Source organism: Echinops telfairi, unplaced genomic scaffold (genome assembly GCF_000313985.2).
Source record: "Echinops telfairi isolate 266 unplaced genomic scaffold, ASM31398v2 ScPeMD7_5592;HRSCAF=6446, whole genome shotgun sequence".
Classification (NCBI taxonomy): domain Eukaryota; kingdom Metazoa; phylum Chordata; class Mammalia; order Afrosoricida; family Tenrecidae; genus Echinops; species Echinops telfairi.
The window spans coordinates 39,999,243-40,016,000 of NW_022109491.1; the positions used below are offsets into that span (position 1 = coordinate 39,999,243).

The window sequence follows — 16,758 nt, forward strand, 5'->3', positions numbered from 1 at the left end:
CCTCCCCCTCTCCCATGTCCCCCCGGAACTGTCAGTCCCGTTTCTTCACCTTTGCCATGCCCTTCTTCTCCTAGACATGAAAGTCATACACTCAGTACTTAGGTTTTTCAATCTCCTAGGGGACTCCCCCAGGGACAGGGCAGATTTAGTTAGGTCAAAGCAGCCAGCACTGATTTCAGCTGTCCCTTACTGTCACCCTGACTAGAGACACTATATCCCAGCCCTGAGCCTTGTTCTTGAATCACATTCCCTCCCGTCCCCGCACTGGCACCATGTGGCAGTTTATCTAGTTCTACAGACCTTTGCCCAATGATGTGAGACCTCCACACTCTGTTATACCCAGAACCTGAGTGCAAAGGACTCCCTACCTCTGTGCTCCCCCTCAAACTGTCCCTCCCCTCACTTCCTCAAGATCAGAAGTTACTGACATGATAACACCTTACCTCACCACCCAACCTCTAAGCAGCCCCGGGCACTCTACCCCTTCCTTGAAGCCCACGTGGCCCGGATCTTCTGCTCTCAGCTGGCTTTGCGCTCTTCCACCAGGATCAGTTTGCTGCTCTCGTCTGCCATGGCCACTTGAACGTTGTCTAGTTCTACAGCCCTTTCTCTGAAGATGAAAGCTCCACACACAGTGTCACACCCCGAACCTGAGTGACGCCTGCCAGTAATTTACAGAGCCTTCAAAAATCCTGAGCCAAAAGGTTCACCCAGACTTCTGTGTAAAATGTGAGAGCACAAAAGTTCCCAAACCAAACTCGCTGCCATCGAGTAGATTTTGATGCACAGTTACCCTCTCGGATATAAGAGAACTGCCCATCAAGGGTTTCTGAGACGTAAATCGTTACAGGGGTAGAACGCCTCATCCTTCTCCTGCAGGGCACCTGGTGGATTCAAACTGCTGACCTAGTGATTAGCAGCCTGACTCATTGCCAACTGTGTCACCTGGGCTCCGCACTAAGCTTTCAAGGCACAAGGAATGCTCTGAGACTCTATAGATGTAACCCAAAGAATGACAAAGATGAGTGTCAGGTTCGATCCTGTGTGGTCTAGATTCTATAGTTCACTGCAGTGACTACAGAAGTCCCAGACAGTATTCATGATGAAAAGGTTTATTAAGGAAGTGAAATGGTTGCAGCACAAGTGAGAAATGCCCAGGATGTAGTCGTTCATCAGAACATGTTACAGGGTTCTCTCATGGCTTCTAACAAACACCGAAATGGCAGGCAACTCTACTGGAAGCCTCAGCCGGAGGGCATTCAACACAAGTTCCATGAGGTAAGGGAACCCAGCTCCCCAAATTAAGTGCCTGGAGATACCCTGTTTCCCCGAAAATAAGACAGTGTCTTATATTAATTTTTGCTCCCAAAGATGCACTAGGTCTTATTTTCAGGGGATGTCTTATTTTTCCATGAAGAAGAATACGGTACACATTTATTGTTGAACAGCAAAAAAGGAAATGTATTACCTGTATACTGTATGGTATTAGTTGTCATCACAATCCAGCATAACCAGACAAACTGTGAATCCTACAGTATCAAGAATTTCTTGTTACTATCATTATTTCCATGTACAACAATCTATGGTACATTTACTTATAATCTATGGTACATTTACTCACACTTCCTGTCTGCTCCGGCTGCGCTGTGGCCAACAGTGAGCTGTGCGGCAGTGCCCGCCACTAGGTCCAGAGTCCAGAGTTACGGTAGCTTCGGGAGGCCTTATTATCAGGGAGGCCTTCTTTTGGGGGGATGCCTTATGTTTCAGCGAGAGGCAAAACTATAAGTAGGTCGTATTTTCAGGGATGTCTTACTTTCGGGGAAACACACTACCTCACTCCAGCCAACCTTAGCCTAAAGGCAATCTCTTCCTCCTCTCAAAGTCCATCTCATCAGTATCTTCCCCCACTTTCTTACCGAGACCCCTGTAGGAAAAGATCACTGGGTGGGAGTTTGAGCTTTGACTAGAAGCACTGCACTGAATAGCCCCCGCCTCTGCAATGAGCCAGCCCACCAGAAAGCATCGGGAAAGTGGAGATTACTTCTCAGCCTAAGCACCGGTTTCCAAAGCTTGAACAAGAAGCGGGCGCGGAGGAATCGGGCTGCTTCAGAAAAGAGGCAGGAGGAGGCTTTGCAACATGCAGTGATGCAGAGTAGGAGAAGAATGACGCCAGGTGCCTGGTCCTTATCTTCAGGAAGACAAACTTTGATCTCCACCCACTCTACCCTCCTCGGAAGATGTCGGTTTCCTTGATTCCTCCTCTCAGATGACCAAATTTGGAACTACCACAGATTCCAAAGGCCCATTGATTAGTACGAGTGCTTTGAATTAAAAGACAGGACAAGATGAGGCACTTAAAGAATATTAGACATGAAAGTCTGGTTGTAGTTGTTGGCAGATAATTACTCAGTGTATTAAGTGATTTGATAATCCAGTCAGCTATGCCTCCCAAAGACCAGGACTACTTTGTACCAGAAACCGGACTGCCGCCTCCACATTTAAAATGTTGACATTCATCGCCCACATCGCCAACACTCTTCTCTGAGCTGTTTCACAAACCCAAAGAAACCTCCTTTGTGAGTCAGGTCTTGCATGGTGAGTAATGTCTAAGGCATTGTTGACGTTCAACTCCGTCGTAATTATAAATCCATGGTATATCATTATAACTTTATGACAACATTCAGCAGTACCACTCTGCCCGCCTTGATAGCATCAAATTAATTCTTTCACTTTAATTTCCATATCACAAAATGTCTTATAAACTAACTACAAACTGGTACTTCTGGTTTGGTTTAGTCTTTTCTTGTTTTGCTAACTGCCTGGCATTAGTTCACTCATCTGACGATGGGGGGTACATAAACCTAATTCTTCTCAGGGGTGTTATGAGGATTAGCATAATACTAGTCTAAGTGCCTTATTAAGCATTATTATTATTTTTTAAATCCTTACTGAGGTTCGTATATAGCTTGATGAACAGTAGAATCCCTCACAGCCAACACAAAACAAACCGCAATCCCATAAATCCCACAGAGCTGTACGTAATCCGCATACTATGGTGTTGTAGAGAACCCTCTTTAAGAACCAGAGAGGAAATGACAAGATTATAACTCTGACCCAGGATCCACATAGACTGATGCCATCATGACCTTTCCTAGTCCAGCTTCTGTGATTTCAAGAAGACAGTCGGTGTTCCCAACCAGCCCCAGCCATAGGAAACCCAGTTGACAGATATTTTCCTGAGCTCTGGATCACAACGTATGGGTCCTAGGGGTGTCGGGAGTTCCACCTAAAAGCTGCTCCCATGGGCCTTTCGGTGCAAACTAAATGAGTTCTTTCTTTGACACGATAGGGGCTGGGAACCCTTCACGTTTATCTTGAAGAAAACCACGACTGTGTAAGACACTTATTTTTATGTCCTGCTTGTTATCGAGAGAAATGTATCTTTAGAACCAATGATGTTCGTTTGAAACTTAACCCCATTTTGATATACTAGCTGTGAAATTGCCTCTGGTTTAACAGATTTTTTCAAGTTCTCAAAATATTCCTTTAAAATTTTAGATCCCTTGGGTTTATTTTTATTGTCATGGGATTGGAGCTACTCTCATTTCATTATTTATGTACAAAAACTTATAGGTTCCAAGTCCCAGAAAGAAAAGTTTCTTCAAACAGGAATACTTATATTCTTCTCACAGAAGGAGGCCTGGTGGTGTAGAAGGTGGCATGTTGAACTTCTAACTGCAGCGTTAGTAGTTTGAATCTACCAGCCACTCTGAAGGAGAAAGAAGAGATTTCTACTCCTGTAAAGATTTAAAGTTTCAGAAACAACAGTGGCAGTTCTACTCTGGTCTGTAGAGTCACTGTGACTTGGAATTGCCTCTATGCCAGTGAGTTTACGTTTGTGGAATATATATGTATATATTCCAGACGAAAACAAAAGTGAAAATCATAAAATAGGTAACTTCTTATTCCTAATATTTTTTAAATCAGAAAGTATCTGTTTTCTGTATCCTCGGCTGCCATCTAGTGGTGAATGATATAACCTGTTGACATCCAGCAGATTCTGACTTTGTAAAGACTCCACAGGACAAGTAGAAGTGCCCCATGTAGTTCCCAAGGCTACAATATCTACAGAAAGCAGATTGCCACATCTTTCTGTCTTGGAGCGGCTTGTGAGTTCAAACTGCTGAACTTTTGGTTAGTAACTAAGCCTTTTAACCACTGGGCCACTAGGAAGACAAAAACACTAAAACACACTCTTGTGACCCTTCAGAAGATAGTCACCTGTCCACCTGTCTTTAAACTTACAGAGTTAATTATAAATGAATATTTTTATATTCTAATAATTCCTAAATCCAAAGCAACATTCTGTTTCTGGTTTCCTAGTGTACATATTAATAAACTGGATCCACAAAAATAAACCGGATCCAATCATTAAATAAACATTTACTATAAAGTATGCAAACGCTGGACATCATGTTTGCTAAAATAGAGGGGTAGCAAAAAAGAGGAATATGAACTTAATAAGATGGACATCATTTGGAAGATGGATTTCATCAGATGGACATCGTGTTTGGTAAAATAGAGGGGTAGTGAAAAAGAGGAATATGAACTTAATAAGATGGACATCATTTGGAAGATGGATTTAATCAGATGGACATCGTGTTTGGTAAAATAGAGGGGTAGTGAAAAAGAGGGAGACCCTTAATAAGATGGTTTGACCCAATGGCTCTCACAAGGGGCTCAAACATCAGAACTGTGGTGAGGATGCTGCAGGCCAGGCCAGTGGGTTGTTCACAGGGTCTCTGTGAGTCCAAACCCACTCGACAGCCCTAGTAACAACAACATATACATGAAGTGTTGTTGTCCAATGGCCACACATAAGTCATTGACATTATATGTAAGAGAATATACACACCTATGTAACAACATGCATACTTTGGGTGGGTTGTTGATATTACATTAAATATGTGATATCCTTTTCTCCTGTGTACTTCCTACGGACATCGTTTACCTTGGCTAAACTGTGCATACACCTCACTCATATTAGATAATACACTTCTGTTACCAATAAATAAACAGCATAGCAGGTGCCTATTATCTAGAGAGTTCTTCCCTCTCTTTCCATGCCATGCTAACTGCTACAGAGCATTCATCTCTTTGTATATGCGTTCTTGTCTTTTTAGAAAACAGACTATCCGATAGTTAGCCTTTGTGATCTACTTTCTTCATTCAGCACAACGTTCTCTAACTGTATCCGCATTATAATGTGTTTCAAGTACTCATCAGTATACTTTGCAGTTATGTTGTATTCCATTGTATCACATTTTGTCTATACTTCATCTGTTAATAAGGATTCAGTTTTATTTCATTTGTTTTTCTATTATAAATAGTGTTGCAGTGAGCATAGGTATACCTGTTCCTGCCTTTACTATTAGATCTCTAAGCTTATAAAGTGGGACCACTAACAGCAACTTGTCTAAATAAATGGTAAGAGTTAATTATATTTCCCAGAGTTAAATTTTGCGTAGCACAAAGTCTAAGCCTGAGCTATACCAAATGTAAAATTTCAGTCTCTTTTAATACAGGAGAGGAGAGCATGCAGGTGTGTGTGTGTTGTGAAGTCAGGTGCTATTAGTTACAGTAATTACATTGTACAGTAAATATCCATGATCATTCCCAAATTTTCCATCATCATATACAGAAATTCCCTGCTTCACAAAAATGAGTCCTTTTTTTTGTCTCCCACCTCTGTAACCACAAATTAATTTTTCTTTCTATACATTTTCTTATTCTTGTCATTTCACATGAATGGAATCATATAGCATCTGTTAAAGGGAGCCTGTGAGCAGGCTGAAATGCTTGCTAGGTGACCACCTGGATCTACTTGTTGAGTGGAAGTGGGAGAAATGCAGCAGTAAAGAGACAGGTTGAGTTTGGCCACTGACACCTGTGGACTTGGTTTACAGGGGAAAAAGGAGATGAGAGCGGGTTGACTGGTCTAAGGTTCATGACCTAGTCTGAGGGGGCTAGGCTTGTTGAGTTGGTGAGAGCCCATGGTCTAAGGCAAGGCGACCAGTGGGCACCCTGTGGAGGCTGAGTGAGGCAGCCCACATTGAGATGACCAGAACCCGACCAGCTAGAGATTTTTGAGCCTGTGAACTGGTGCATATTGTTGCTGACTTTATGGATGGCCTGTACAATGTAATTACTGTAACTGATAGCACCTGACTTCACAACACACACACACGTGCATGCTCTCCTCTCCTGTCTGGTCAAAGTCCGGATGTGACTTTGCTGTGGATTTGCTTCTCTGAAGTACCTAGACTAATAGAGCATCTGTCCTTCGGTCACAGACTTACTTCCCTGGGCATGTCTTCAAGGTTCAGCTCCGTATCGAGACTTCATTTCTCTCTATGGCTAAAATTCCCTGTTAAGCATGTGCTACATTGTGCCCATGCGCTCATCAGTTGATAGACATTTACATGGTTTCATTCTACTGTGATCGGCACTGTATGAAAGCTGGTGTATAGGTTTATGTTCACATTTTTTGGCATTAACTTTTCCTGAGTATATAAGTCGGACTGGAATTCCTAGATCAGATGGTAACTCTATGTTTAATTTGTTCAAGTTTCTGCCAAACTGTTTTCCACAGTGGCCACATTGTCTTATATTCCTACCAGAAAATTCCTTCAATATCCTGTCAACATTGGTTGTTTCCTCCCACCATTGTGGAAAGGAGGTAGTATCTCAGCATGGCTTTGATTTGTACCCTATGAGAGGAAAGCCCTGGAGAAGACATACAAAACGTTGTTCCACTAGTGTGGTGCCTCTATGTGTGTACCGGTCCAAATCTGACCAGTCGCCTTCTCCGTGTTAAGTTCTACTAATTCTTCACTGTTCTCTTTCCCCACATGTTCTCGGATTGTAATTTGGTTTCCTGAATATTTAGGTCTAAGCTTAGCCTAAAAAAACAGAAGCCATCTGGAGAGAGAAAAAAATAGGAGAGAACAAGGACAGAGAAACACCTCTAATAAGTCCTTTTTTGTTGTTTTTGCTATTATTTCAAGATACACAGAACCTAGAGAAACAACTGAGAGATGCAATCATCTATGGCCAGCCACGGACGCACAGAGCTTGGAAAAAGATTCTCATCCTGGTAGAAGGCATCTACAGGTATGTCCTAGCTGGAGGTATTGTAACACTCTGAGGCCCACGGACATCTGAAAAAGGGTAAAGCTTACTTCCCTGAGTTAGCCAGAGAAATGAGTTACATAGAGTTATTTTACAGAGGTATAAGGTGGAACTACTAATATTACTCATCAGATCTGCCATTTCAACATCTACATATAGAGTGGAACAACTAGGAGGCTGCCTTCCCTTGGAAGCTCCATCAAAAATGCCCTATAGCAAATAATAAAGATAAAGATAATAAATACTTATCCACTCACAGACTAGAAGTCCAAAATCAATTTGGGGCTGGGCTATACTCTCTTGAAATCTCTGGAGGATAGTCTCTGTTTACTTCTTCCACCTTCTGATGGCTCAGTATTTCCTTGTGTTGTGGCAGCCTGGCATTAACTCCCATCTCTGCATCCGTCTTCACATGCCCCCATTGGCTACAAATCTTTTTCTCCCTCATTTTATGAACCCAGCCATGTGATAGCCCCAGCCAAGGTCCACCAAGTGCTTTGCTGTGCACGGGAGGCCTTCACTTGGACCCTCCCAGACAGTCTGAGGAACCCGAAGTAGCAGTCTGTTGCTGCAAAGATTACAGTTTTGGAAACCCAATGAGGTGTTCCTACGTGGTCCTGTAGGCTTGCTTTGACTTGCAAACAACTCGATGGCAATAGTTTTCCTAAATCCAAGAGTATTTCTTGAGATTCTTAACTTATTACATCTGCAAAACCCCGATTATCAAGTAAGATCACATTCTGAGTTTTGGAGGGGACATACATTTTAAGAGGATCATGATTTAACCCACTATACTTTCTGTAATTCCTTCTAATACCATCGGCTGCCTCGGATTTGCAAAAGCATTTTAAAGTTGGATTATACGACATGAGAACACCTTTCTGGACAGCATGTATGTCCCCTAAGTAGTGAACTTGCCCAGTGATTGGTATTAGAATGCAAAAGGCCTTCCCCTTGGCTCATGGTGGTACAATAACTTATGGTACAACCATGCAGCAAACTTGACATCCTCTGTTCTTTGTTTCTAAAGCTTAGAACTATGGAGTCACAGACTTTCTGCCATTAATCCATTCAGAGTTGCCCTTTTGCATTACAAGTCATTACTGAAGTTCCTTCCTTCTTCGTTTCAATGGATGTTGTCAATGAAATGGACATTGCATCCTGGCATCTCTTCTTGTGACTGTCTTCCTCCCAGACACAAGATAACATGATTCCAGAGCGACTATTCCTCAAAGTGTCAATCAATCCTGCTGTGACAGAAATCAAGAAAAGAGTTTCCTATGAGTTAATAACAACCCAAAGAAAGTGAAGTAGACTCAAAGGCCAGAAATGAAGGTGTGATCAGTTATGAGCAATGAGTGATCTGTCGGCACAGGAGGCTTGAGAACACTAGTGGCATTGCTTTCCGGCAGCTGACCCAGTCCGTGGGAAGAACACACATCCATATGAATGTGGATCCTTTCGGCTGTGTGGAGAAGTCATTAATAGTCTTTGTCCTTTTTCAACAAAAGTGGATGCTCTCAAACTAAAATCATACAAAGCCTGTAATCATTTTATTTTTAAAATTTAACTCAGACTATTGCCCCAATAGAACTAATATTCTCGATGTTCCTAATGCTACTGTAGAATTGCAAAGTGGGCATTTCAAATGTCTAGTAGCCACCTTCTACTACTAGACCTATGAATACCTAAGGACAAGCCTAATCCTGTGTCTTCTTTGTGGAATCTTTGTGATCGCTCTACAACAGTCGTCACAACTTGAATGCAGTTTTACTATGATCTACTGAGGAGAGGCCAGGACTTCTGCTTAACAACCTACAAAGTATACAACCAAATCTAAACCCTAAACCCACTGCCACTCTTGAATCACAGTAGCCATTCGATAGAACAGAGTACAACAACTCCATAGGTAAAGGACAGTCCTCCACAACAAAATACATGCCTCTCAATGCTAATAGGGTTGAGTTTGGGAAACCTTGTTCTAGAATAACGAACTACGTGCTGGTGCTGCCCTTGCTACTCTTAGAAGAAATGATCCTATGCTGACTCTGGGTTTGGTATAATCTCCAACGTGGTTCTTGCCCCTGTGATATGTGAGAGTTGTGACACATTGTAAAGGAGTGGAAACATCTTTTAATTAAAAACTTGTCGCTCAGGCTGGAATGAATTCAAGGGTAGATCCACAGAGGGAGAGCAGACCAAGTGTCCTTTTAACAGAGTAAGCAAAACCCAACTGTAACGGAACAGAACTGAAAGTTGCATTTTAAGCACGTTGAGCAGGGCTGAATTAAGTGGACCACCATCATTCAACTGTCAGATATCCCTATCAGTTACACAAAGAGACCACTCCAGCAATGGGGCTTGTGAATGAGCTGGCTGACCTGGGTCCTATCATGGTCTCAAGATGACAAGTATTTGGGTAAGGCCTCCCAACTCTAAAGACAGCATTATATAAACCTCTGACTTAGACTGCGCTAGCAATAGTGACTTCTCGATCCCTGATTACCATGTGATAGACTGTGAAGATTAATGTTCTATTTCCATGTAAAAAGAGCTATGATTCTCAGTGGTCTGTCGGGCATAGGACTGATAGTTTTTCTATAATGTAATGCAATATTATTTCTTCTTTGTTGCAATCTGATGTGATCAGCCAGTCAATTGAAAGGAGAATTTCCTTGGGCATGTAGCCTACCTTTCATATATAAAAGATGTTCTAGCAATGCTCACTCTCCAACCACCCTGTACTTTTTTATCTTATAAACTTTGGTTCTTAGAACATAACCCTGCAGAAATCTTCTACTGATGTGCAGTTTTGATAATAGCCACTTATACCATGTAATCCATGAGAAGTCTTCAACCTGACTCCTGACCCTTGCTTTTGGGACTTGCCAACCCCTAAGGTTTAGTTGAAGCAATTATTTTATGTAAATTTCTCTCTAAACAAGGGAGCTTCAAAGAGTTCCTGGAAGAATCCCATTATTTTTCAATTTATTCTCTCACAAAATGTGTAATGAGCGGTGAGCAATACATCTGTGAAGAAGGCTTGAGAGCATCTGTTTGTTAGTGTGTCCTATTGTGGCGGCTTGTGTGTTGCTGCGAAGTGGGAAACTAAGTCACTGGTATTTCAAAAACCACTAAGATCACCCGTGGTGCACACGTTTCAACAGAGCTTCCAGCTAAGAATAGGAAGGAGGAACAGGGGAACCACTTCTGAAAAATTGACTATTGAAAACCTGACAAAAGAATCTTAACATTGTCTTTAAAATGTCAAAAGACGAACTCCTCAAGTTGGAAGTCACTCAAAATATGATGAAGGAAGAGCTGACTCCTCAAAGCAGTTGACCTTAATGACACGGATGGGGCACAGCACAAATGAGAAAAAGCAAATGCAAACACCCATTAACAATTGGTATGTGGAAAGTATAACTCTAGGAACACAGGGAGTCATCAAAAATGAAATGGAACTTGTAACGTTTGATATTCTAATTGTTCATAAACGGAAATAGACTGCTACTGGCTCTTTAAACTCAGATAACCCATCAGGTCTGATATGCAGGGATGAAAACTTGAAGAGGAATGGCGTCATGCTCACTGTAAAAAGGAGTATTTCCAGACCTATCATGAAGTCCGATATGGTCTGTGATAGGATAATGAACTCACTCAGTGAATCAAAGGATTATTCAACCACTAATGCCAATGATCAGGAAATTGAAGAATTCTATGAAGTTTTGCAATCTGAAATTGATCAAACATGCAATTAAAATGAATTGATGATTACTGGTAGTTGGAAGGTGAGAATTAACAAGAAAGAAGTAGAATAAGTAAGTAGACAATATGGCCTCGGTGATAAAAATGAAGCTGGGAATTTCATGATGAAGTTTTATTAGACCAATGGCTAATACCCTTTTTCAGCAACATAAACAGCTATTATGCACATGCATCTCACTCAGTAGAATACACCGGGATTAATAGGATATGTATGTGTAAAAGGACAATGGAGAAACAGTATCATCAGTCAAAACAAGGTCAGGGGCCAGTTGTGTGACAAGTCGACTATCCTCTGTTGCTCATATGCAAGTTCAGGTTGAAGCTGCCAAGTGCACATGAGTTGCAATAAGACCTAGATCATACCCCCACGTGAAGGTAGACTCAGACTGAACAAAGACAAGAAGAGCTATGGAATAACATCAAGAACATCAAATACAGAGAGCAAATCACATTTTAAAAGCAAGAAAGAAAAGACTGAAATCAATGTTAAAGATGCTCCAGAACTTGCTTTCAATGAAGAAAAGCTGAAGCCACTCTGGAAGAAAAAACTGGACAGCAGTGTTCAAAGGGCAGCCCAAGAAGACAAAGAAGCGATGCAAAGAGAAGTTAGACAGCCAAAAGGGGAGATCATATTCTGCATTTCTCAATATGAAAGGACTTGGTGGGGAGCGGGGGGGCTCTAGTCACAATATTGAAGGATCCTGTGTGCAAATACTGAATGATGCAGGAAGTATCCAAATGAATGGTTGAAATGCCCGGAATAAATGGTACCAAAATGAACTGGATAATTTTCAGCAATTACAAGAGGTAGTATATAATTAAGAACTGATGGTATTAAAGAAAGAAGTCCAAGCCGTCTGAAGGCAACAGCAAATGAGCACAGCTCTGGGAATGGATGGAATACCAATTGAAATGTTTCCATGAATGTATGCAATGCCCGATGTGGTCCCTTGTCTCTGAAAAAAAAAACAAACCCAAAAACATTGAGGACAGATACCTGACCAGCTGACGGGAAGAGATCCGTGTTTGAGTCCATTTCAAAGGTGATCCAGAAAAATGCAGAAATTATTGAGAATATCAATATCATATGCAAGTAAAGTTTTTGCCTAAGATAACTCAAACCTTGTTGCAGCAGTACACGAGCAGGGAACTGCCAGAAATTCAAGTTGGATTCTGGGGACGTGGGAACATCAGATGGATCTTGGCTGAAAGCACAGAGTGGCAGAAAGGGGGTTGTTTGTGTTTTATCGACTATGCAAAGACATGGTGCATCATAACAACCTATGGATAACACTGCAACAACTTGGGATTTCCAGAATACTTAATAATGCTTGTGCAGAACTTGCATGAAGATAAGGCCATTCAAGCAGAACAAGGTATACTGTGTGGTTTAAAATCAGGAAAGGTGTGCACCATACGTGTATATTTACATCTTTTTATTGTACTTAAACTGTATACTGAGAAGATATTTAAGAAGCTTGGCAAGAGGAGGAAAAATGAAGCACATTAACAACTTGCAATTTGCAGACAGCGCAAACTAGTTTGCCGTAAGTAACAAGAGAACTTAAAGTACTGAGTGATGAAGATCAATAGTGATGAAGACCTTTAGCATGGCTTAGACCTCGGTGTAAAGAAAACAAAAATCCTCACAACTGGATTAATAAGGAACATGAGTTATGTTAAATGGAGACTAGATTGACATTTTTACTTTGATCTACAATCACCATCTATGGGAAAAGAAGTTAATAAATGAAAGGACATACTGAGCAAATCTTCTGCAAAAAACTGCTTTACGTGTTCAAAGGCATATATATCTCTCTGAGGACTAAGCCTGAGCCTATCCGGGATATTTTCAATCACCTAATCTACATATGAAAGCTGGACAATAAACAAGGAAGATAAGAGGATACTTGATGCGTTAGTGTCATTGTGGTGGTGACGAACATAAACTCTGCCACAGACTACAGGCAGAATGAACAAATTTATCTTGAAAGGCCAGCCAGGATACTATCTAGAATTGAGGATAGCAAAACTTTGTCTCGCATGTTTTGGATATGTTATTAGAAATGCTCAGTCCCTGGAAAAGGACATCGAACTTGATAGCGAGTCAGCCAAAGAAGAACAAGACCCTCAAGGAACTGGACGCGCACAGTGGCCGTACCAATGGCCTCAAACATCGCAATTACATGGATGGGGCCGTCCCGGTGTTTTGTTCAGTTGTACGTAGGGCCATTATGAATCAGAACTGACCCCATAGTACCAAACAACGACACATATACTCCACTGGTTGAGCTCTTCCTGAGAGCCCAGATTGAGACACACCCCCGGACCATAGTGAATTCTAGAAGAGTGATTAGCTTCTCATTGTACTGAGCAGCTCTTCTGTCAGGTTATTCATGCAGCTGAATTTAGTTGGGTTATGGCTGGAACATTGAAAATGGCCTCAGTTACACACTGGGTCCATGGTGTTGACGGTCAACACCTAGGGTACTAGAGTGTCCCTGTCTTTCTCTTTTCTATTGAGTTGCAGTCGTTTGGACAGAGCTTTCTTACAATGTGGTTGCTGGCTCCAGGAGAGCAAAGGCAGAGGCTACCCAGACCCTGACAGCTTAGGCCCTAAATGTGTACGGCATCACTTCTGTTGTGCTGTATACTAGCCAACAAGTCAAAAAGCCAGCCCAGATTCAAGAGGAGGAAAATTGATTCTAGCTTTTGATGGGAGGAGCAGTCTGTGTGTCAAAAAATCAGAAGGCCTATAGGCAGCCATTTGTTTTTGATGCAATCTAGCACAGTGGCACAATCCATCTGTATAAAGGTTTCTCTTTCCAAGAACTTACCTTTACAACATGGTAATCTTTTCCTCACCCACACTGCAGTCCAGTCTTTAAAACAGAATCTGGCCTAAAAGGAGGCGGTGTTCCATGCTAAGAAGCAGGGCACCTCCTGAGCCCCCATGTCCTCACCTTCAGAATAAGGTTAACTAGATGGACGTTTACATAGTCATGAACTTCAGAAGAACAGCCTTCCTAGCGATGCTCTTATTTGCTGCCATCCCAAGGAAAAGATATCGTGTCTGAAGGATCAGAATTAAACTTCTAAAGTCAGTGATGACAAATGCACTTACATGATTTAGAGATCCATTGTGAACACACAGTTTGTGAACATTTCCTTTATGTTTTTACTCTGCTGAAAACAAAAATTCTCTGTCACCATGAGCAATACCACCCTCTCCTACACACCACCACCAGAAGTTCATCTAGAGCTGTGGTTCTCAGCCTTCCTAATGCCGCGACCCTTTCACGCCGTTCCTCATGTGGTAGTGACCTCCAACCATAACATTATTGTCCTTGCTACTTCATCATTGTAATTTTGCTATTGTTGTGAATTGGGTGACCCCTGTGGAAGGCCGTTCGACCCCCAGAGGGGTCGTGACCCACAGGTTGAGAACTGCTGAACTAGATGAATATTTTAACAAATCCAAAAGAGAACAGTGAGTCAAATTCGAAAGTTTTAAACAGGAAAAGGTTACCTACTACCTCCAAGAAGTCCAGGAAACCCCATGAAGGTAATATTATTGTCACACTCCATAGATCATCTTAGTTTTATGATCTGTATATGGCTGGGCTAGGAAAGGAATGGTGCAATGTAAACAGAAGGGTCAGCTCATGGGTCCACATCCAAAGAAATAAACAAGAAAAGCCATGCACATCAGTTACCATAAATTAATTTACCATGGACCGAGCTGGGCTTCAGTCTAAAATGACATGTACTTTCTCTTAAAACCACCAAGCCCACTGCCATCACTTCAAATCCGACTCGTAGCAGCACTATAGAGGGTTTTTTAAGGCTGTAAATCTTTACAGGAGCCAGTAGGCTCACTAGTTTTCCTGTGGAGCAGCTGGTGGGGTAAAGCACAAGCCTGGAGGTTAACAGGCTCTTACCCTACAAGGTCATCAGGCCTCCTATTTAAAAGCCCAACAGTATTAGTTCCGGGTTCCATTTTCCATCAAGTATTATTTTAGAGGCACACTTTTCAAGTTTTGTGTCTCTAAAAAATATCGATTTCTTGCCAACTCATTATGGCTGAGAAATCTCAAGGTTATTTTTAAAAACAGATTGGGTAGGGAGTCGCACATGGACTAAGACATAAACCAGAACCCAGACATCCAAATTAAAAGGAATATAGAAATAATATCCAACACTTCCAAAAATTACATACATAAATATATATTGAATTCTCAGAATACCTCTCACTTTAAGAATGCAAGCCATTCTCCTCCCTAAAATATATGTAATATAAGTTAAGGACTGAGAACTTTAGAAGTAAACTTTATCCTATAGGTCCATAGTTTAAATAAATAAAGACTGGAATAAGGAAAAATAGTTATTTTTTTATTCATCTTAGTGCTCTTTTAGCTCTCTTATAGGCTTTCTTGTCTTGTATTTGGGGCCTACCAAGGAGATTTTCCCCCATATAAACTGGCACACTGGTGTTCAATTCCATATCCTGCCAGGAGGTAATATGGTCTATATGTGGAAGAAAAAGTGGTGAGAAGGGGGATTTTTTAAAACGGGTCTTGTCACTCAGCTCATATATTATATGATAGAAAAGATATAAAGAAATCATTGACTGGCTTGCTAGTTTAAGAGTTAATTCAAGACTCTGCACAGAGCATCAACCTACCTGGCGGAAATACCTGTGTCCACAGTTATATTTTAGTGGCTGTTTTCTGCTATCACAATCAAAAGAGAAATACACCTCCCATTCAGGAAGAAAAACTAAAGGGCTGTTTTGTTTTCATTATTGTGAGTTTGCGTTGCATTTTCAATAGCATGGCCTGGTACTAGCACAAATGGCCTTTTTATGTACACACCAAGCTCAGTACCACGCTATAGGTAAATATTCAGCTCAAGGTCAGGCATATTGAGAAAATGAATACTTAGTGCAAGAGGATGTAACGCTTTATAAAAGCTAACTTCTCCCTTGGACCCTATATGTGCCGTGGGTTAGCTTCAGAAATGAGCAGTATCTGTACAGTTATTAATCTTGGAGGAAGAAACATAAACCAGGTGAGGCTGGATTCTAACACCAACTGGACCGGCCCCAACAAAAGATGGCTCATTAGCAAGGCTGAGTCTGTTCACGTGCTACCCAGCATGAAGTCTGATTACTGCCCAGCACCGTCTTGGAACAAAGAATGGCTTTTCATGGCATGTCAGATTTTAACCTGTTTGTAGTGCAAATATGACATGTAAAAGGTGAGAAAAAAGTTTAGAACTCCAAAGGAACCAAACCATGTATGAAGCATGCCATGTTCACTTGCGTCAGTTCTAAAGTAATCAACTACCATTGCCAAGCTTGCCGAGTACTCAAGGCCTGGTCTCACCCCAGGTACTTCCTTCTGAGCTCCTCCTGCTAAGAACCGTAACAATCAGGGAAGGACTCATTATGTATCAGGCAAGTTCCAAATATGATGTCTAGTCATTATTAGCAATCTGCTGAAGTGTACCCCATCATCGCCCTTATTTTACACATGCAGAAACGGAGGCAACCGCAAAAGCATGGAAGTTGCATAAGTTTGCAGCTAGTGAGTGAGCCACATTTTGCCTTTAGGCAATCACACTGCCTGCCCATCTCCGAAACAGCTTCCACAAGCAATTAATCTAAGAAATGGCTGTACTTCACTCACAACTTTGCATAAAAGAAGACTCCCTTTGATCTTTATTACACCCAAATCTTAACTCACTCATTTAAAATGAATTTGCAAAAAGCATAAATGCTTCACAAGCATGATATTT

The 16,758-nt window shown here is 41.5% G+C and overlaps 1 protein-coding gene across 1 annotated transcript in view; it reads left to right on the top strand.

The window, feature by feature from the left end:
* SPTLC3 (serine palmitoyltransferase long chain base subunit 3) overlaps nt 1-16,758 on the top strand; it is a 169,486-nt gene that overhangs the window by 91,348 nt on the left and 61,380 nt on the right. The window contains exon 7 of the mRNA XM_004697825.2: nt 7,068-7,173. Within this exon, the coding sequence (XP_004697882.1) occupies nt 7,068-7,173 (106 nt within the window). The remainder of the gene's footprint in view (nt 1-7,067; nt 7,174-16,758) is intronic.